The 21,803-nt window shown below is 36.3% G+C and overlaps 1 protein-coding gene across 3 annotated transcripts in view; it reads right to left on the reverse strand.

The window, feature by feature from the left end:
* ATRX (P-loop containing nucleoside triphosphate hydrolases superfamily protein) overlaps window positions 1–21,347 on the reverse strand; it is a 42,578-nt gene extending 21,231 nt beyond the window's left edge. Inside the window, exons 1-17 of one of the 3 annotated variants that reach the window (XM_020673550.2) lie at window positions 20,829–21,347; window positions 19,014–19,607; window positions 17,420–17,482; window positions 17,224–17,319; window positions 17,036–17,128; window positions 16,324–16,514; window positions 15,983–16,232; window positions 14,799–14,912; window positions 13,494–13,580; window positions 13,105–13,192; window positions 12,650–13,002; window positions 12,260–12,549; window positions 11,787–11,877; window positions 11,470–11,685; window positions 10,891–11,010; window positions 7,972–8,138; window positions 7,498–7,645 (exon numbers count right to left, since the gene is read on the reverse strand). In XM_020673550.2, coding sequence (XP_020529209.1) covers window positions 7,498–7,645; window positions 7,972–8,138; window positions 10,891–11,010; window positions 11,470–11,685; window positions 11,787–11,877; window positions 12,260–12,549; window positions 12,650–13,002; window positions 13,105–13,192; window positions 13,494–13,580; window positions 14,799–14,912; window positions 15,983–16,232; window positions 16,324–16,514; window positions 17,036–17,128; window positions 17,224–17,319; window positions 17,420–17,482; window positions 19,014–19,526 — 2,880 coding nt within the window. In that variant the 5' untranslated portion in view covers window positions 19,527–19,607; window positions 20,829–21,347. Of the gene's footprint in view, window positions 1–7,497; window positions 7,646–7,971; window positions 8,139–10,890; window positions 11,011–11,469; window positions 11,686–11,786; window positions 11,878–12,259; window positions 12,550–12,649; window positions 13,003–13,104; window positions 13,193–13,493; window positions 13,581–14,798; window positions 14,913–15,982; window positions 16,233–16,323; window positions 16,515–17,035; window positions 17,129–17,223; window positions 17,320–17,419; window positions 17,483–19,013; window positions 19,661–20,828 lie in introns of all 3 variants that reach the window. The other 2 variants (XM_006854349.4, XM_088872924.1) reach the window with 2 other exon arrangements.
* Between the last annotated feature and the right edge of the window lie 456 nt (window positions 21,348–21,803).

The following is a 21,803-nucleotide window of genomic DNA, read 5'->3' on the forward strand; positions in this document are numbered from 1 at the left end:
TATTTGAAGGAAGCCAAGAGCAGTTAACAAAAAAACAAACGACAACTTGCGCTAGAAACCCATGTCGATATAGCAATAGATTTGTCTCACATGTGCAAAGACAGGAGTTATGAGATTTGCATATGAAGCATTCATTGAGATGGAGCTTAAGCAGATTGCCAACTTGGGCTAGAAACCCATGACGATATAGCAATAGATTTGTCTCACATGTGCAAAGACAGGAGATATGAGATTTGCATATGAAGCATTCATAGGGATGGAACTTAAGCAGCCTAACGGTAACTGTTGAAGAGTGGTTGTGTTCAATTTGTATGCAACAGTCCCTCCATTTACAAGCCAAGATCCATTTCTTGAGGGTGACCCAATTGGGCATACACCACTTGCCCTGAAGCATGGTATCATCCCAATTATTGCTAGTAGGTGTTCCAGGGGGCTTCCTTTCTCGAGTGACATTTAAACGACTTTTTACCTGAGTGTGTGCTATATCCTAGAATTCTATTGGTATGAAATTTCGATTGGAGATGAATAGCATCTTGAAACCAAGAGACTACCTTGTCATAATCCTTGGTGGCAGTTCTCAATATGCCCAGAACATGTTCAAACCTCTGGTTTTGTTGAACTGGGCTTCTTCACAAATGGATTTCAATGCTTTAGAGTGGTGAAAGCCAATGCTTTTCAACCTTCTCAGTTCACTTTTGCTGGTGTTCATCATGTATTGGGCTAATCCATCCTGAAAATCTGAAGAGTGGATTTGTGGACAAGGAGAAGAGAGTGCCCAATAAATTGCCACAAGAGGATCAAGTATTGTTTAACTGGTTGCAGCATAAACATGCTGAACGTGCTTGTACTACGATGGGATGCACGTCCTCAGGCTGAGACAAAAACCACAGGTTGTGACACTTCTATTTCTACAACAATAACACATTGCACATGGAAACGAGAAGGCTACCCTGATTTTCAATATTCTCACAAGATACTGTGACATAGTGATAAGTGCAGCTGCAGGTGGGATTTCTTAGAGAAATGCTCTTTAGGGTGCGGCCACATGCAGTGAGGACATTCTCAGAGGACAGGTTATGCGCCATGTCAAGCTTGACTTGGACAAGCTTCACGCTATATAAGATTTGAGAGAAATCAAGGTGATGGAAGTACTCAAAACTACCACCAAAGATCCCATTCAAGTCTCCCTATGACAACCAGCGTCTCCATTGATGATAATTTGGGCAATGGCATGAAGTATCCATGGTTTTAAAAATGCATTGTGCGCTGCCCAGCGCATCGCATGGTCCCGCATATGCACTATGGAGAGATGCGCCCAAGGTTTCAAAAAATGCTAGGCAGCCCCTAGGGAGCCGGCCTAGCGCCCAGGGCCTAGGCGGGCCCCCAAAACCTTTGGCGCCATGTTGTACAAGTTATATAGATATGTAGTATATATACATATAATTGTCTCAATTTTAGAATTTATTACATCTGAAAATATTGTAACTTATTTTTTTATGTACAAAAATATGACATATCACATGTTGAGAATAAATTTGTTCAAAATTTCAAAATTCATACCATACAAAATTTAAAAGTCTAATAGGATATGCATTAGTAATAGTCTCCAACCCTCAATATTTCATAATAAGTGAAAAGGTTTAGGAAGGTTCTTCAAACCACAAAAAATACTTTTGATTCTCAGAAACAGGTATAACTAAGAGATTGAGGGTTTATGGAACTTTTCTTTTACCTTTAGGGGTTGAAAATAACCCCCATAACCTATTTAAACCTCAAAATTACCCCATTTTCCCTTTTGGGTTTTTTAAGAAAAAAAAAAGCCACGTCCCTGAGCACCCGCCTGACCCGCCTGGGTGCCCGCCTAGGTACATCCTCCAGTGTAGGGCTAGGTCTGAGCCTGCGGTATTTTGGTCCAGGCTGCCTAGGCGGACGCCTAGGCGCTAGGCAGACCATTTTTAAAAAACATTAGATGCGCCACATCTCTCTGCATATGCGCCTGCATACCACATATAGCGCATAATCTGCATATGCAACCCACCAATTTTGTGAAAAACAAAATCCTCGAGCAGGGGTATTTTAGACCTTTTGAACCCTGAAAAAGGGGGGAAAGGGTTTAGAGGGGTATTAAACCCCCCAAACAACAAAATACAGCCACATCCATGGCTTTTCTTGAATCAAATCGAAAAAAAAAAACGTTGCGGAAATATGTTTTTGTGAAGTTCTTAGATTTTCGAATTGTTTGATGTTTTGTTTGTTGATTTGCTTCTTTTGGGTGTTGATTTGAGGAAGTTTAAGTGATGTTTTGACAAAAGGGTTTCAATGACCAAGAAGAAATCGATAATTGCTTCAAGAGTTCAAGTAAGCGGTAAGTTTTTTTCCTACTACACTAATATTTTTTTTGGGGCAATGTCTTCTTCCCAATCTTCTAGTAATTAGGATCCAACTTGAAAATATGTCAAACTAAAAAATCCGAAAGATTGAAATTGTGTGATTTGTATGCTTTATAGAAGTACTTATATGTCGAGCATTTTTTGGCAAAAAGAATACTTAGCCGATATTTTTTAGAATGTAAGAGCATGCCCACAAGCTACCGAAGAGATAAAAAATGAGACTATAAAATACATGGATAGCTTAGAAAACAAAAAGAGAAGAAAAAATGAAAAGAAAATAATTAAGTGATGAAATGCAAATATTTGATGATGATGAGGAGGAGGAAGAGGAGGAGGACATATCAAACGTTGCAATGAGGCAAAGGGGTACTCCAATCTCAAGAGAGAGATTATAAATATTGGTGGTAGTGTTGGGAAAAAAAAAACCTCTCAAGGGCCAATAGATGCTTTTTTAACCCCTGACCACAAAATTGTGGTTCAAGAGAGGAGGAAAAAAACAAAGCAAACCACAATTGAAAATCAACACAGGAAAGAAGAGAGGAAGAAGGTATGTGAGTACATTGCAAAGTGGTTCTACATGGACGGCATCCCTTTTAACACCATAACCCTCAATAGTTTTGCATGTATGGTCCAAGCAATTGAGCAATTTGACCCAGGACTTAATCCTCCACTGCATGAGATTAGGGAGCCCTTATTGAAAGACGTTGTATATGATGTTAACAAAATTTCGATTTCTCAAAGAGAAGGGTGGGAGAAGTATGCGGCCACTATTATGTGTGATGGATGGTCCATGGGAAGTCGAGGTCATTCATTAATTTTTTGGTTAACTGTCCAACAGGTACTTTTTTTGTTAAGTTTGTTGATGCATCAGACAAGTCACATGATGCTATATATTTATGTGACTTAATGGATGAGATTGTAGAGTTTCTTCGAGAGAAACATGTGGTACAAATTGTCACCAATAATGGTGCCAATTCCGTTGTAGCTGGGCATTATTTTACTTTGAAGAGGGCGCATAGGTTTTGGACTCCTTGCGCAGCTCATTACGTTAATCTCATGCTTAAGGAAATGGGTACAACATTTTTATTTAGTAGGGTGATTTCAAAAGCTATGTTTGTTGTTGGATTTATTTATAGTCACACCCTAATCCTTAGCATGACCAGAACTTTTACAAAGAAAAGAGACTCAGTGAGACCGGATATCACTAGATTTTCCATATCATTTCTCACTCTTCAAAGCCTATGCAAGCCAAAAAATGCCTCGAGGACGATATTTGCTTCAGAGCCATGGAGTCAAAAGTAAGTGGTCAAAGCACCAAGATGGAGAAAGGCTGAACAAATAATTTTGAATACATCTTTTTGGAATCAAATATATCTTGCATCAGAGGTATCTGGCCCTTTAGTGAGAATGCTTCGACTGGCTGATGGTGATGTGAAGCCCGCTATGGGCTACATACATGAGGCAATGACTAAAGCAAGAGGAGAGATAAAAAAGGCTTTTAACAGATGATGAAAATAAATGTAAGGCTATACTTGAAATTATTGAAAGGAGACGGGATAACCAGCTTCACAGGCACCTCCTTTCAACCAGTTACTTTCTAAATCCATCTCTTCACTACAAGCACTCATCCATCGAGTCTGATCGTGTAATAAATGGTGGGTTCTTAGATGTGCTTGAGAGGTTGGTCCCTGACAAAGATATTCAAGATGAGATCCAGCGCCAAGAATTGATTAAAAATTCAAGTTAGCTTTGGGAAACTTTGGGAGAGAGATTGTTACCCGAAAAAGGGACACTACAGATCTAGGTAAAGGCCAAAAGTACCCTTTCTAATTTTTGTTTTGTTTGCTTTACAATTTTTTACTTGTTTATGTATAGTTCCATTTATAAAAATGATAAAATATTTATCTAAAATATCTATACAACTGCATGGTGAGTATTATATGGAAGCGAGACATCAAATCTACAACGTTTCGTTATTCGTGTGTTGAGTCTCACATGTAGTTCATCTGATTGCGAACGCGATTGGAGTGCATTTGAGCATGTAAGTCATCAATCCTTATTTCTTGGATTTCAATTTCAATTTCAATTTCTGAAATCTAACTTATCTAAGAAGTGTAAAAGTAGGAACAAGAAAATAACATATTTTACTTTTGCTTGTTTCCTTGTTTTCTACCACAGCTCCACACCAAAAAAAGAAATAGGTTGGGGCAGAAGAAGTTGAATGATTTGGTTTATGTGCGGTATAATGAGGAGCTTAGGGAGAGGTATCAAAAGCGCATGGATCTCAACCCTATTGAATTGTATGAAAATGACGGTGTGTGCACAAGTGTGTGGACCATGGATCCACAAATAGAACATGTGTTTGAGTGTGAGGATCTTACTTGGCTTGATGTCGAGCTAGCTATAGCGGCTAATGAAGAAGAACGGCCTAACACTAGAGCTCAAAGGAGTAGAGCTGGGTCTAGTTGCACATCAGCTCCAAAGGTCGAGGAGGAGGAGGAGGCTGACTCAGAGAAGACCGAAGAAAAAGAATACGTGGAGGCCGCCAAGGATGATAGTGATGATGATGCACATGGAGACTCTCAAGATAACTTCTCTGATTAGAATTTGAAATTTAGAATCTCACTCTCAAAACTTGAGAAATGATGATGATTGTATTGACTCTTGAGCTTGACTTTTGAACTCCTTAATCTTCATAGACTTCTATTTTATATTTTGTAACTTTAAAGTTTGTGGTTGTAAATTTTGTGCTTATGGTTGTTGAAAGTTTTATGAAGCTAGTTTCAAGCTTCTAGTTTCTATCAGTGGATAGTGAATACATCATCTTCGACAGGCGACAGCTGATACTTTTGGAGTTTATAAATAACACCTACTATCACATATATCACCTCCATATTTTTTCTTTGCATTAACCTATTTTTTTAGAATTTTTTATATTTATTGATCGAATTGCGGAGATGCACCCACATCCGGACCGCATCAAGCCACATCTACGGCCGCATCCTGCATTTTAAAACACTGCAACCAAACAATGTCGGTCTCCCCCATACACTTCCAAACCTCTACAGGGAAACCATATAGTCCTAAAGCCTTTCCTATCTTCATCTCTCAAAGTGTCTTTCACTTCCAATATTCTAATCCTACGAATGTATCTATGTTTCACTTCCAATATCCTAATCCTACGAATGTATCTATGACCTCCGCCCTAATTTATGCCAACCGTTCCTTCTACTGTTATGTTCCCATTGTGTTCGTCGTTTAATAATTTTTGAAAATAAACTCCAACTTCTAAGAGATATTTTGAACTTTCATTTTGTTATCTATGCACATCATGCACATACACATACATATATACACATACAAAAACTAGCACAAATCCACACTTTATTACAAAGTGACTTGTATGAGCAGCTCTTCAAAGACTTTCCAATAATATCATGCTGTCTTCCTATTCTTTCAAGCTTTTAAGGAAAGTAATTGTATCTAAAAGAAAGTTTGGACTGCAAAAATCAGAAGGATTGATGGGACCCCACAAGCTCCATACATGAAATAAGTGTGAACCCTAGGCTGCGGATTTATTCATGGAAAAAATAAACTTTAAGCAGTTGATCCATGCACATTTATGATGCACGAATTTAGCGGCATTTACAGTCTGCATTACTTTTCTATTCATGGACTCAAAATGGAAGGAAATGATAACATCCTATTTTATATCTGTGCAAGTTCAAATTACTTAACGGTTAAGGATTAATTAATGGGAAATGACGACCTCAAATAACATTTTTGTTTTATTTAAAGGATTCATAGATGGTAAGTGGTAAGTTTAAGCAGTGCCCATTTAAGATCTATGGCTCTCAGGTTCAAGCCCTAGGCTCAGAAGTTAGGGCACTGGGGGGCAACAGCATAGATTTTTATCTTAGTAGTTTCTTTTTCCTAATTTATCAACAGTAAAAGTCTCCAGTTAATTGGGTAATGAATGAAAACCCTGCAGAAACACAAACAGCCATTCTCATAATAGAGATCGACATTCAAGCTCCATTATTGGGAAGAAAAAACATCATTACATAAGGACTTCTTCCTCCCTCTACGTGAAGTAGCCTCGTCAAATTCGCTCTCTGAAATATCACAAGAAATAACACTACTTCTATTGTAATTTCTCAATAATAAGCCAAAACTTATACCTTTTAGGAAACATTGATCCAGGGAAAACCTTAATGGATCAATGTACTCCTCAAAAGCCCCAATAACAAATTCTCTACTTCCCTAAAGCACCTTCTGTTATACCATATCATATTATTTCTGATCTCTCACTCCGTTTCTCCATCTCAAAATATCATTAAATTACTTTAGCTTATTCTCAACTTCTCATTCTCACTTTTGTAATCCAAATTTATTCATATTTTATATTGGTTTTTCTGTTTTAGTTTAGAATTCCTGGCTATTTTAAGTGTTACACACCATAAATTTAGAAGGGGATTCAACTTTCTCATGCTAATGATTATTGTGTGTATAAAAATAAACCCTCCAAGATGTCGGACCATGACATACATTTTATGTTATAGTATCAGCATTGTGTGCTATGCAATATGAATGATACAAAAATGGAATACATCTTTTATATTGTAATAAATGTGTTACAAGCCAAATGGTTAAGTCCGTTTTTGAACTTGAATTGTACATATATATCAAAGTTTTATTTAGTAAATTAAAAGACAACCATACTCCTGACAATAACGAGATAACTTCTAAACGAGCACCAGTCCCTATCCACACTCCCTTTCATTCATTTGGAGCACATCTGTAAGAAATTCATGAGTCGCAGAAACTAATCTCAGAGTTGACTCCCTTATTCTGATGTCCTGCTTTTTCATTACACACATTTTCTGGACTCAATTTTCCTCTTCCTCTCTCCCTACCTCACTAGTAACATTTGTGGACTTCCCTGCCCTATTCATAAAGTAATAACAAGGAAAGGAAAAATTTAACACCACAAAAAAATGAGCACACAGATGAAGAACAAGGATGCAAGAAACTATTGAACACAGTAAAACTGAGCATACACACAGGACAAAGAACGGTATCAGCATTCAGGAACTACAAACTATACCTGCAATGCATGAGATATCTCAAAAGCGACATTCCGGTCCCTGACATTCTTTCCAAAAGATAAGTTCCGAAAAGCAGCATAACCAATCAACAATACACCACCTTTCCTTCTCCATTTCGCTAAGAGCCTAGCTCTTTGGGAGTAATCCCTGACAAGAAAAAGATGTCAGGTGTTTCTGTACACTACAGAACCAACATGGTTACAGTGTATTTCATTTGCCAACACAAGAATCTTTGAATCAGAATTGAATATCTAAAGATTATAAATGAGAAATAGAAAACTACAAATAGTACAGGAAGAATAAGATGATGGTCTTCCTACAAATCACTAAAGTACAATCCATGCCTGTGGAAATTGAAAAACATTCTGAGATCCATGGCAAATGTTTAGCAATCTAAGAAGCTTTTTTCTGGCAGAACTCTGGGTCAAGATAAGGAGCTACTGGTATAAAAATTTCAAGAAAAGAAAGAAAACCTAGAAACATCCTCCAGCATAAATACACTTAAAGGCTTTAGTTCTGTTGGCCTCCACTTAATGAACTCTTGACGCCAGTTGTGTAACACATTTACTGGAGTGACTATCAGTGCCGTTCTCAATCCCAGATCAATGCTCCTCATTGTTGTATAAAGAAAGGCAATGACCTGCACAAAGAAATTTCAAATGTCCAACAATATAAACGAGAAAATCGAACAATTTTGAAATTCAAAATTTTTCATTTAATCCACTATGGAGAATAATTCACTATTATGCAATACTAATTTAAATAAACAAGTTAACTTCCATACCAGCTGGTCTCTCAAACTCCATGCCCAACATAAAATAAAAAAGTTTGCATCAAACAGTAAAAGCAAATAATGGAGGAATTGAACAATAAACTGCATGCTCATGATGCTTACGATGATATATGAAATCCTTTTCTCGTGATATTGTTAGGAAGTTTCTTCCAACTCACTGATACTACTAACAAATTTCTAATGTTCAAGAAGACAATGGAGGTAGGGGGTCCCAATCGCTGGGGCGGTTGGGGGGCCGCCTGAGGTGGGCGGCACTGTGCAAAAAGAAAGGAAGGAGGGTGTTTGAAATATATTACATATTTTGAAAAAAATTGAAATATTACTCTATGTTTGGCAATAAATTTTGAAATATTATAGTAGGTTTGGCTATAAATTTGAACATTACTCTATTTACAGCCAAACAAAGAGTAATATTTTCAAATTTGCATTATAAATTAGAAACCTAGGGAGAAATATATGATAAATTTTAATTGCATTATAATTTAGAAACATAGCCAGAAATATATGATAAATTTTAAAATTTGCATTTTAAATTAGAAATATAGCCAAAAATATATCATCATCACTAAAATAGGAAACCTTAAAACAAAATACTCATGAATTTTCATCATAAATGTAAAGCAAACTTCAAGAACAAATACAAGAAAATGATAAAAAAAAGTATAACATAACACAATATTCACGAAAATATGAAACAATAAAAAAAATAGTTTTTGTGGCATAAATCAAGTTTTCTTGGGTTTTGGGGCCAAAATGCCCTCCAAGTACAATTTCCCTCCTTTTCAAGGGGGAAAAACAACAATTTTACCCTTTTGGTAAGGCCCATTTCAGGCTTCGCCAAAAGAGCCCAATGCCGGCCCAAGCGAAGCCCTGGGCAATTACTTGGCCACCCATGGCCAGTCCCACATTGGGCTGTATAGGCCCAGGGCAGGAGGGTAATGCCTCCCAGCCGCTCAGGCAGATACAGACCAAGGCGAAGCAGTGAGGCCTCCTAGCTGCCTGGGCGGCCGACTTTTTTAACTTGGAAATTTTCAAATCAATAGAGACCAAAAAAAATGACTAGTAAGCTATAAGTGCAACAGAAGAAAGCCCAAGAACCATCACATCACCATAGACAGCATCTATTTTGACAAACAAACAGCTCAAGACAAGACACTTTCAGTCAAACTGGGACAATAATTGTAAGACTCATGCCAAGACAAGTATCCTGAGACAAACAGAATCCTAATTATATAAGCAGTTTCAGATATTGAATAAGGCTTCAGTGTTTTCCATCTCCTTGTCCAAACCATGATATGCACAAATTCATAAAGAAGGAACAAAGAAAAAATTTCCACTAAGGTCATGTATGAATCTAAAGAAAGGAGCAATCAGAAGAATGCCACATAGTTAAGCAAATTTTGAAATCGTACATCCCTTACTAGGGTTCAGACAATGGCACCCATCAATTACATGTTCCTATATCCAACAAACAAACAAATTGTAAAAGGATAATGGATTCTGTTACTATTCAACACTTCACCCATATCTTTTGATTTCAGTTCAAAATACCCATAAAAAAACACATGGCCTTGAGTTGGAACAGTAGCAAATGGGCAAAATGCTGAATGAATACATCCATCTCTTATGAGTATTTTGATGAATTTCCCAATTTAAAAAGGACAGGTCATATTATAATGGTAGAATGCATGCGCACATTTTTCAGCAATATAGAAGTAGAGGTCCAACCTAAACTATATGCAAGTGCATTCACATAATCTAGTAAATGGGAAAAATACTAAATACATCCATCTCTTATGAGTATTTTGATGAATTTCCCAATTTAAAAAGGGCAGGTCATATTATAATGGTAGAATGCATGCGCACATTCTTCAGCAATATAGAAGTAGAGGTCCAACCTAAACTATATACGAGTGCATTCACATAATCTAGTAAGGAAGCGAAGTTAAATTTCTGTAGAGGGTTTGAGCTGAAACTTAGTGGTAATGGAGATCTTTGACTTAAACCTAGTTCCTAGTATATTGTGTGGGGAAAGAGTAGATTTACAAGCAGCTGTTCTAGGTCCCAATAACTCCACACAAAGAATACTTAAAAATTCCTAAAAGGAATGCTAATGGTGCGCAAGTATAAATAGAAACCTGTATATAAAGCTGAGACATGTATTGTAAAATGTTACCAACCCCAGGCATGATATTGCTCTAAATGGTTAAAAAGTATTCGTGCTTAAATATGATCTTTGTGGTCATCAGTGCAAATTTCTAGGGTACCTTCGCTTTACATTTCTTGGATAAAAATATTTTTTATCATAGTTAACCTTTGAAACCCCATGACCTTATATGTGACAACATGAAGAACAAGAGGCACTAAAGAATGGAGTTAAAAATGGACAGAAGTACACAAGTAGAAGCCCAAGTTACCTAAATGAACTTCAATTCAAAATACATAGCTAAAGAACAATACAAGCATTGTGGAAGATGTTCTCTCACAGATAATCACCAGGGAACTTTCAGGATAAGCATGCTTAAGTAATGTTAGAACAAGTGCAGGAAAAAAAAGGACATAAACAATTATGCAGCAAACTAACAAATAGACAGCAAACCTGGAAAGTCTTCCCTAGACCCATAGTGTGAGCTAGAATGCAACCAAGGCCTTTATCTCCAGACTTTATCTTTTTGACAGATTGTATGCAGTTTTCCCACATAAATCGTAACCCTCCAATCTGCACTCAAATGGACAAACTTTATCATAAGAAATTTTTTGACAGAACTATTGAGATCCACAAAATAACAAACACAATGCAGTTCTTCAAACATGACAACAACTGATCTCATCTCAGGTAGATACTCATAACATACGTATAATGCATGATCTTCCAATTAGAGTACATCCAAAATAACTAGCACCATCAATCAACAGAAAAATAATAAGACGCCTCTCCTAACAAGAAAACTGGGACAGTATTCAGCGAACAATAGAAAGAGTTCAACAATCAAAATATTCAGAAAATAGAATATCTATGCTCAAGTCAATGAAGGAACAAGAGAAGGTAATAATAATACAATTACACATCAACTGTAGAAACTAAACAGTGTTAATCATTTCTCAATTGACAATGTACAGGCGATACCATTATAAAGAAAATCTTTTTTGTCCCTCAAAAAAAATGTATAGGAGATACCTGATGAGGCTTCAAGTGTGCAGATATACTCGGGGGTACCCTCACAGGTTCCTCATTTTCCTCTCTGACCACATTCATTATAAAACCCTTTACTGCATCACCCAGGACTTTTTCACCAGCAAAGTCTGCCGCATTACCATTGCAAGTTGCAGCACTCTTACCCAATGTTTTAAAAGCAAACTGTTCTTGCAATGACTTAAGATGTTCTTGGCGTTCCTATCAGAATTGTAGTCATGAGAAAGAAGGCATCACAAATCATACAGAAAGTCGTATAATAGTTCGAGGAAACATAAGCTTCAACTAATTATCAAACAAACCTTTTCGATTGCAATTTTTTGTTTTGTTTCTTCTCCAAGTTCAGTATCATCAAGTATCCTTCTTGTCCATTTTTTCAGTTTTTTCTTATAGCTGGACGCCAAAAGGAAACAGATGACTTCAGCTAAGGGAGTTCACTACAATGTTAATCAACATATAGAAGCCAGCAACATAAAACTATAAACAAAACAATTGCTTCTAAAAAAATCAGTTGTATCATCAATTCATTGTTTATAAAGTTAAGAATCCATTCTAGCTGAAACATCAAAAAAACTTAATACAATAATTGAAAGTTCAAAACAAACAAATGCTAACAAATTAAATTCATATTTTGGAACAGAATATACAAAAAAATCCCAAGAATCAATCATCATCAAGCCCTGGTCATGTACATTGTGTTACACTCCTGATCCATTACAAGAAGCAGTGAACAGAAAGTTTTGTGCTTCAAGCAAAACTCAAATATGACTTGTACCTGAGTTGAATATCGACAACACTTTGAGGTAAGTCTGAGTCGCTACCAGAGGAGGAAGCGACATTGTCGCTTACCCTCAATGCATTGTCACATTCCAAGACGAGCTGTTCTAACTGGTCGGGGGCACAGCAACAACACTCCCAACCACAAGACCGCACTCTCTCCAGTTTTTCTTTGCTGAAATTCCGACCTATACATCTTGCACAGAACAGCATTGCACATAATCTACAGCCAATTAAGTCATCTACCTTTCCACACCATCCGCAGTAACATTCAGAGCAATCTGGGTCCTGAACCACCAAACACATTATGCACTTAACAAAAGAAAAACTAAAGAAGAAACTCAATAAATCAGTCATTCAAGAAGAAAATTAGTTAAGATATATGTACCTTTCGAGGTGATCTCCTATTTATAACAAGTTTGCAATTTTCACAAATAATGACTCCCAAGAGGGGATGTCTGCATACTTTAGAAGCATTTAGGATGTCAGAACAGGCACTGCAGCGATAATGTTCAGAAACCTTTGATGGATTGATGCTAGGATTCAACACATTAGTGGATGTTGTTTGCTCCACGACATCCATTTCATCATCACTATCTATTATTACAGTTCGACTTCTTTTAGTGTCAATTTCATGGTTTCCACTATCATGGGAACGTTTGGACAAAATAGAGGCAGGAATTGCAGACACTGAAGGAACACCTTCAACCGCCATCTTTTCCCCATGGAGCTCAGCAGAATCTGCAAAATCAGCAACCCTCACTGCCATCAGATTTGATCAGAAACATTAAATCATGTCATTTTTAGTTCTTTATGAATATCATAAAAAAAAATGTTACCTACCAGTATCCTTCGCGGAACATTCCCCAGAGGGGACACACACCCTGAAATCATTGTGAACACCTGACCCAGTCTCTTTAAGCAGAGTGTCCTGGTCCCAACCAAAAACAAAAAAAAGAATAAGTCAACCAAAGAGCCAAATTACATTGGAATTAAATACATTTTGTTTATTTATTCAGTTGTGTATTTATGTGAGAATGCATTTCAAGCAACTCAAACCAATCTGATAAGTGTTTCCTGCTGGGTTATATGAATTTTAATGTACAAGTATCCTATGAGAACAAGGAATGCATCAAACAGGAAAAGAACTCCCACAACAATATGCCAATGACCGTGAGCGAAAAATAGTACCGAATGGGAACCTTTACAAGTAGCAACTCACAGTACTCCACCTGATTTGTTTTATGAGTTCTATGCCGTCTCTGTTTCAGACGATTTTGCAGCCTTAAGGTGAAGATTGCATCTTCCTCTTCTTTAACCTAAACAAGAGAATGAAAGAATTAAAACATTCATAGTCTAGGGTAACTCCCTGACAATCACAACTGCATGAGAAATGCACAAGAAGTAACCAACTCAGGTAGTAAACAACTGTAAAAACTATTTTACTTCAGCAAAAGTTAAGTCACATGAGAAATATAGTATGAATTTCTCTATTTTTAGTTGTCATATTATCATGAATATTACAAGGAAGTATGTTTATGAGAATATTTACAAGAGGAATTTTCATGAGAAAAGTAAAGGAATGTCTATAAGAAAACAAAAAACTAAAAACAAACAGTTCCAACTAATTGAATACGACAGTTGATTTTCAAAATTACGCATATTTCACTGTAAATGTTACTTGAAACCACCAGCCATAAATCATCTGAACCTAGTTCCGTCTTCCCCTATAGCACATGCTCTACGTGGTCAGGGGGATAGGCAGAGAGCGTGTATAAAAGAGAGAAAGAGAAGGCTAGAGGCTACCATAAAACTTAACCTCCACCAATAAGTGAGAGGCAATTAAGTCAACAGTACGTGGCTGCCATCCAATTAAACTATGTACAGCCAAAGAAGAAGGGAAGAAAGAAAAAGAAGGCATGTTGATTGCAAAGGTTTCCAAGAATAATATCAACAGAGCTACGTGCTTAATATATTATACATGCGTATCTGTGTTTCAGTGCATCAGAGAAGGAGATTTCTCCGCTCTCTGCTCACATTCGACCCTCCTAGAGCACCTCCTACATGCTGGGTAAAGTGCTTCATAATGCACATTCTCCTTGGGGCTTAACCCAGAAATATGTCATGGATTCTCTGGTTGGGAGGCCTCATTTAGAGACTGGGTCAGGTGTAAAAGTGACTACAAGCAACACAGGGTAACAACTGTAAAAGTGATATGCAGTCAGCAGGAAATGATGGCAGTACGATGGGAGCCAACAATGACAAGGATACCATCTATCGAGAACACATCACTATCAGAGAAAGATATGGTGAATTCATGTGCAAACCAAGGAAGTGCCAAAAAAATCAGGGATCCATTAGAAGTGCATGGAACAACCACCATATAAGGTGCAATTGTATTTGAGAATCACCATACAAGGTGCATTTTGTTTGAAGTTGGCATTAACGTACAATTTCTGGTCAACAACTACGAAAAATATATAGAACAAAAAGGGGAAAAAGTTATTGTAGACCTTTGCAAATGCTTTAATACACACCTTCCTAATCTTCTTCTTTTGCTCATCAGTAAGACCTGTTTCATCTTCATTGGCCACTGCATCTGCATAAAAAGGATCTCTGGAGCAGTTCTCAATGTCATCTATTTCCTCCACCTGACGTAAATTAGTTATAACCAGCAGATCCCAAGAATCTCCAGGAACAAAACAAGGTATGTGCAAAAGCAGCAAGACATATGACTTAAATGAAGAGAATACAAAAAAACATAACTACCATATGAAAGCCAAAAAGAAAATAAAAAAGAAATACGTATGAAATGCAATGACATAATGCAATCATGACTTAAAGAGCACCAAATGAGATGTTATAGTTTATCGCAAACTAATCCTCAACAATCATGAACAATTATAAAAGGTGTGCCAAATGCTTTAGGTGTAGTACCACACACAAGTCTAGACGATAGAAAATCCAACAAATGGTAGTAAACCAAAACTTAGGATGGAGATGAAATTGCAGACCATAAAAAATAGTCCAATGATGGGAAAGTACAAATAGAGGTTTGATGGTTGAGCAGATGACATTGCTGGTATAGGTGGTTAAATTGAAATTATTGAACCATATCTTTCCCTTATGGACATTTGGATGGTAATGCCAGTCAACAAAAGAACTTTAGACTTCTTTTTTTTACTTAATTCAGCCAAACTTTGGAGGTGGTGATTTTATCTTCAGGCCCTCTATGCATAGTGTCACATAAAAAAAATGATAAGAGCACAGTGTTGTCTATACACAACACTAACCAAATAAGTGTTAAATAGTGCTTCCACAATGGAAATACCACATTAAAAGAGGGCAGATAGAACAGAGAACATTAACAAAGATGTTTGGTGCCCAAGCATTCGTTTTATAAGGTTGACGCCCCATATAAACTTTTTCCTTGTTTTTAAAAGAAAAATATTCTCTGCAAATATTTCGGTCGAAAGCTGCTAAAAGAAGTTAACAGACCATGAGTCAACCAGTGTCAAAGTGAAAGACTAGTTTTTTATCATAAATATATATAATCACATTGCAATTTCCAAAGCTAGCCGGCATGAACATGTGAAAGTAAATAATCTAATGCTATGGCAACCGTTTGCAGTGCAAGAAACAAACATGTATACGAACCAAAGGTAGGGAATAAAAGAATAACAAATTGCAGAATGACCAATTGCAGACTGACCAATGATACCTCATCAACTCCAGGAAAATTGAGCCCCATATTTGCTGCCTGCAAAGGAGTACTGGCCAAATATACAGAAGCATAACTCTTGCTACCAAAGGAATTACTTTCCCCTGGAAGATTATGAGAATGGAGAATCTCGTTAACTGAGTTCCAATCCTTCTCGGCATTTTCGTTCAGGGAATCTTTATTGTCATTGGTTGCCAGTTTTCTTGAGAGAAACCCACTTGCACCTTCCTCCAATAATTTGCCATGATGCCTGTTCCAAGAACAAGTATTTAATATAGGAACAAGGTTCTTTCACTAAGTAACTACACAAGAAACAAAAACTCATGGGAACAATAGAGTACCTTCTTACAGGTCGACAAGCCTGCAGATAATTTTCAGCACCTGAAATTGACTCAGCAATCTCATTAGTTAGTTGAGAACCTGCCCACTGAATTCTTTTTCTCCAAGCTTCTGTGCTGCAACCTTCAGGGGCCTGACTTTCAACCCATTTATAAAGACTAGGTAACTCAACACCCGCGCCATCAAGTTGTTCCTGTCATTCATGATCATAACAATCAATAAATGTTCATAACATAATTTTTAGCCAAAGCATGATTACACATGTCTTTTTTTTTTACGTAGCATGATTTCATATGTCAGATAGTATCCTTTGCCCATAAGTTACAGCATATTACAAAATTTTGTTGAATGTCATATTAGCATAATAAAGAATAGCGGTAGCATCTTTAAGAATTAACATTTTTTAATGGAGGAATACCCTTGAGCTACAATCAATCTCTACCCTTGAGCACTTTTCATCGATTTACAGTCTTATTTTAAATTGCACACCACCATCATCTCATATGCATGTCTCAAGCTTAAGATAATCAATGCAAGGAGCTTTCTGGATTTACTAAATTATTATTTCAAACATTATTTTCTACTAATCATCGATGCTCACATGTACAAACACAACTAAATGCTTGCATATGGCTATGTTTAAATATAAGATGGAAACACCAAGTAAAAGCAAAAGATAACAGAGGAACCAATATAGAGAAGAAGGAAGCATACCAATAAAAGGGCACTCTGTGTCTCCAAGTCATCAAGCAGTCTCTCCCACTCTCCCTTGTATGTCTCCATTTCATCTGAGACAGCCTTTTCCAACTGCATATGGAATAACAAATGCATAAATGACAGAGGGTCTTCAGTATGCACCAAATGTCACTTAGCAGCAAGCTTGAAAGAGCTAAAAAACTCACATCATCTCCACGAAACTTTTCGGACAACTCAAACCTGACTTCATTTTCTACTTGAGCGAGTGACTCCTTTTCAAGTGATTCCTGAGCCTCTGCTGCCTAAATATCACGTAAAGAAATACATTTCTCAACCTAACAAGCAAAATAGAAAGAAAGGATATAGACAAAAATATAAAGGATATAGACAAAAATATAATACCTTACTCTCAACTTCCAGAAATTCATTAATCAGCTCCTCAATTTCTGCATCGGTCAAAGGTGCCTAGCAAAGAATTAATCAACAGATATCAGTATGGCCCCCCAGCCAGCCTTCATGTAGATCACACATGAAGCAACCCCAGAGAAATTGAAAAAAGTAAGCATACTCTTATAATAAGTTGTATAAAGGAAAATATCCTACAAGGGCTGCAATAATAATATGGAGTATAATTACATTTTTTAATTTAACATGTTCACCTACTTATGATTTTCCAGCTGTTCTGACATTAAATTAATACGGTAATGACTTGTAGTAAGAAAATATAGAACAGCCGAAAATCATAACTTGGTACACATGTTAGGTTCCAAAATGTAACTACTATATCAGATTATCATTGCAACCAATAAAGTACTTTCCACAACCAGCTTCAAGCTTAAAGCAATAAGTGCAATTGGTGATACGCAATCCAAAATTGCCTTTGACTGTAACAGACAAGCATTGTGGTAGTTTTTAACAATAAAGGAGCATGTCTTTTTGGCCTATCAAATGTTTACAGATACCACCGATGCATGGAATACTTCCCCCTACTAATAATGGAAAATTATGAGAAAATTTTAAAATGAAAATATTTTGACACAGTATAATCTCAAAATAAAACCAATGTTTTCCTTGTTCCTGCAGGGGCCACCTTATGTGAGGCCCATCATATTTCAGGGAAGAAACATTAACTGCAAAAAGGCACCTTTTGCAAAAATAAAATTTTTAATACTACACCCATTATAGAATGGCTTTTCTTTAAAATGTCCTGCTCATATTGATATATTTAAATTTTAAATGGCCCTCTTTATTTGAATTTTAACAAGTAAAATTGTATTAAAAAATTTTGGGAAGTCCAAAAGGAGCAGAATGGCCAGAGAATGTCAAGGTACCATCTCGACAATCCCTTCCAAGAAAAAAACAAACTTGAACCATACCACAAATTTGCCAATGCAATCAGTTTCTGCATTGGCTTCCCCAAAGTACATGGTAAAAATACATCTGTCCATGTACCGATTGTTATATAATTATTAAAAGAGCTTAAAGTTTGCATATTAGGGTTTCATTTGGACACTTTCCAAAATTAGTGACTTGGGTTTTCCTTTTCTGGAAAAAATATAATAACAAATGGACATTTCTCTACTATAAATGACTTTTTAATTATATACATAATTATATATATATATAAGTATCATTCAAATAATAATTAATCATCATGTACTTAATCTCATCTCTTAATTTATTCCAACATCAACTATTGCAACACTGTTTCCCAGGTTCGAATCCCCTATGAACAATCCAAGAGAAAATATCGGAGCGTTTTAGTAAAATCCCTTCCTTAACATACATGGTTTTCAACCGAAACTCAAATTAAAGCGGTTAATGGGTCCTAATTAATGAAGGGCCTCACATGTGGAGACCCTACTCTAAAAGATGGAAAAGACAGGTTTTCTTTTGATATGTACAATCTGCCAAAAAATATACTATTTTGAAGTTTTATCGGGTCAGAATTTATTGGCTAAAAGAAATTATTCCATAAATTCATGGGCATTTATACCTCAACATCCAAATCACTTTCATTTTCAGAGATAAATGGTTCATCGTCATCAGAATCTTCAACAAATGAGTCAGTCCCAATTTCAGAGTCCTCCAGTTCCTCATGTTCTTTGCCATTTTCTAAGTCTTCTAATTCCTCTTCTTCGTTGACGATTTCAGAGTCTTCTACATCCTTTTGTTCTTTGTCAATTGTAGAGTCATCTGACTGCTTCCATCCGTTGCCGTTTTCATTGCCTTCCAATTGCTTGTGTCCATCGATAATTTTATAGTCCCTTAGTTCTTGCTGTTTTCTGCCAATATCATAGCCTTCTAAATCGTTAGCTCCTTCACCATCATCAAATTCATTTTCTTCTTTGCCATCTTCATGGTCTTCTAGTTCCTTTCGCTCATTGCCGTTTTCATACTCTTCTATTTCCTTCTGTCCTTCATCAATTTTAGAGTTCCCTAATTCCTTTTGTTCTTCGCGAGTTACAGAATCTTCTAATTCCTTGTATTCTCCCTCCTTTTCATTCATCTTTGAAGTTGCATTACTTCAAAGTCAAACAACGATGTTTAAAGAGTCCACAAAATTTTATTGATGACACTTTTCATAACCCTATCGAGTATCCACACAAGTTATGAGCAAACTAAATTCAGCACCTATAAAAACTCAAATGCACAGTAAAAAAGATAAGTTCAGAAACCAATAATTCTTTAAAAGTCCCTAAAAAGAACTGAAAAAATGCATTAAACAGATATATCATGCTTTATTCATGCACATAAGTATCATGCAACATGCATATCCAGAAATATCCATACAACACTCAATTGATCTCAACACAGATGTACAAGAGAACGTCAACATAGTTGAACTTCAATCTCGATATAACCCTAGGAGGTTACAGTGATACATGCTCCAATTAAAGGGGGTTAGTGGTAGGATTTGAGCTAGGGACATAGTGTTAAAATCGTCCACATCTTAACCAGTCAAGACCAAGCCCATATCCTACAGGAGGATTTATTTGTTGCAAGGCAAGCTTTTTGTAAGAAACTTAACACCCAATATGCTTATTGATATCAACCATTTTCATCTATGTGAAATACTTAAGATTTAAACTCAAAAGCATCAGATTTGATGCATAATATGTAAAGGATTCCAAAAGCATCAGATTTGATGCATAATATGTAAAGGATTCCAAATGTTTGAGACTCAAAAGAGATTTTATTTGAGGAAAACGAATCTCAAAAGATATAACCGTAGAGAGAGATCAACTACAAAATAAGCTTCCAGTATTTTGATTCATATTTTTACTTTTTTGTGTTTTCTGAACCTAATTTCTATCCAAACAATTTCACATGCAAATCATCCAAGATTAATTTCATAAAAGATACAGTAAAATTTAAATTTTAAACCAAACTGGCAATCTATTCATCCACGAAAAGTGCAAAAATTCATCTTCTCTCTAAGGTGCAACAACTTAACCTAAAATTAACTCACCATTCCTGGATGCAGTCTAAACCTGCTCACTCCAACACGTGAACCACAAAACAAAATACACTTTAAAAACAAAACCATCAAGGCTCCCCCGCTCTCTCTCTCTCTCTCTCATTCATAAAATAAACGCGAATTTATGTAGAAAACAATAGTGAAAATCATCAAGAGCATCAAAGCCAGTGCAATTGAGCAAATGATTTGAGTCTTCAAATTTTGGGGCCCCATCAAACCAAGCACAATTCAGCAGATAAATTGAAAAATGAATCATTTTGAGAGATGTACTCCAATAAAAAAATGAAAAAAAGTAAGAACAAAGTAAAAAGATATATACAGTGAACTTACCACGGATTCTTCTTAGGGTTTCCAAGCAGAGAGAGACAGAGAAAGGCTCTTCAGCAGTGAGATTAGTGCGAATTTCTTCCTTATTATAGAGAGGGAAAATGAATAAAAACCAGTGAACGCAGATTTTATGGCGCGTCTCTGTCAAAAACAATGTATGAAGCAATAACTCTCTCTAATTTATCGCGTCTTTGCTCTCTCTAAGACAAGCTAAAGCTATTCTCTCTAAAACAAGCGATTCTCTCTCTAAAACAAGCTTTGACAGGGTGGTTCTCTCTCTCTCTATAACTGATTTGGCGGGCGCCGCGACCGTAAGGGTACTCCCGATATTACAATGAAATTCAGGAGTGACTTCAGAGTTGGTATTGGGTACTGACTCGTCGTTACTGTTACTCTGACACACGTGCGAGGCGTTTCAGAAGGAACGGTGACCGGAACATCTCTCACCTAACGGCTAATAAAAGAAGGCTCCATTGATTTTAGATAATCAGGACCGTCCGTTAATGTTTTGAGGCGCACCACAAAAGGCAAAAGTTTATATAAGGTTGCTGCTTTATACTATTAAAAGTGCAGTGCACCAAAAAGAATCTTCTAGAAGAGAGTGTTGCACTATTAAGACCCTCCAATTAATTATTTTGACATTTAGATGCATGAATATGAAGAAAAAAAACTAAATCTCAAAAATAATACATTACATAACGAGCTATCTGAATTGTTTATTTTCAAGTGTTTTTAAATATGCTCGATCTATCCCTTTTTTATATTTTGAAAAATAGATTTTCAAGCTATAAGATTTTTAAAAAATGAAACTACACATCGTGATAAAATTTAGAGGTGCATTGTACTTTTATTGTATAAAGAGGATGTTTTATATGAACCTCACCATTACAAAATAGAGTTGAGCTTTCGAAATGCTAATAATGGTAGCATTGAAATATTGCAAGGTTCGTGTGATCGTTCACGTGAATGCTAATTATG

Source organism: Amborella trichopoda, chromosome 7 (assembly GCF_054954075.1).
Source record: "Amborella trichopoda isolate Santa Cruz 75 chromosome 7, AtrichopodaSantaCruz75HAP2 v2.0, whole genome shotgun sequence".
Taxonomy (NCBI): Eukaryota; Viridiplantae; Streptophyta; class Magnoliopsida; order Amborellales; family Amborellaceae; genus Amborella; species Amborella trichopoda.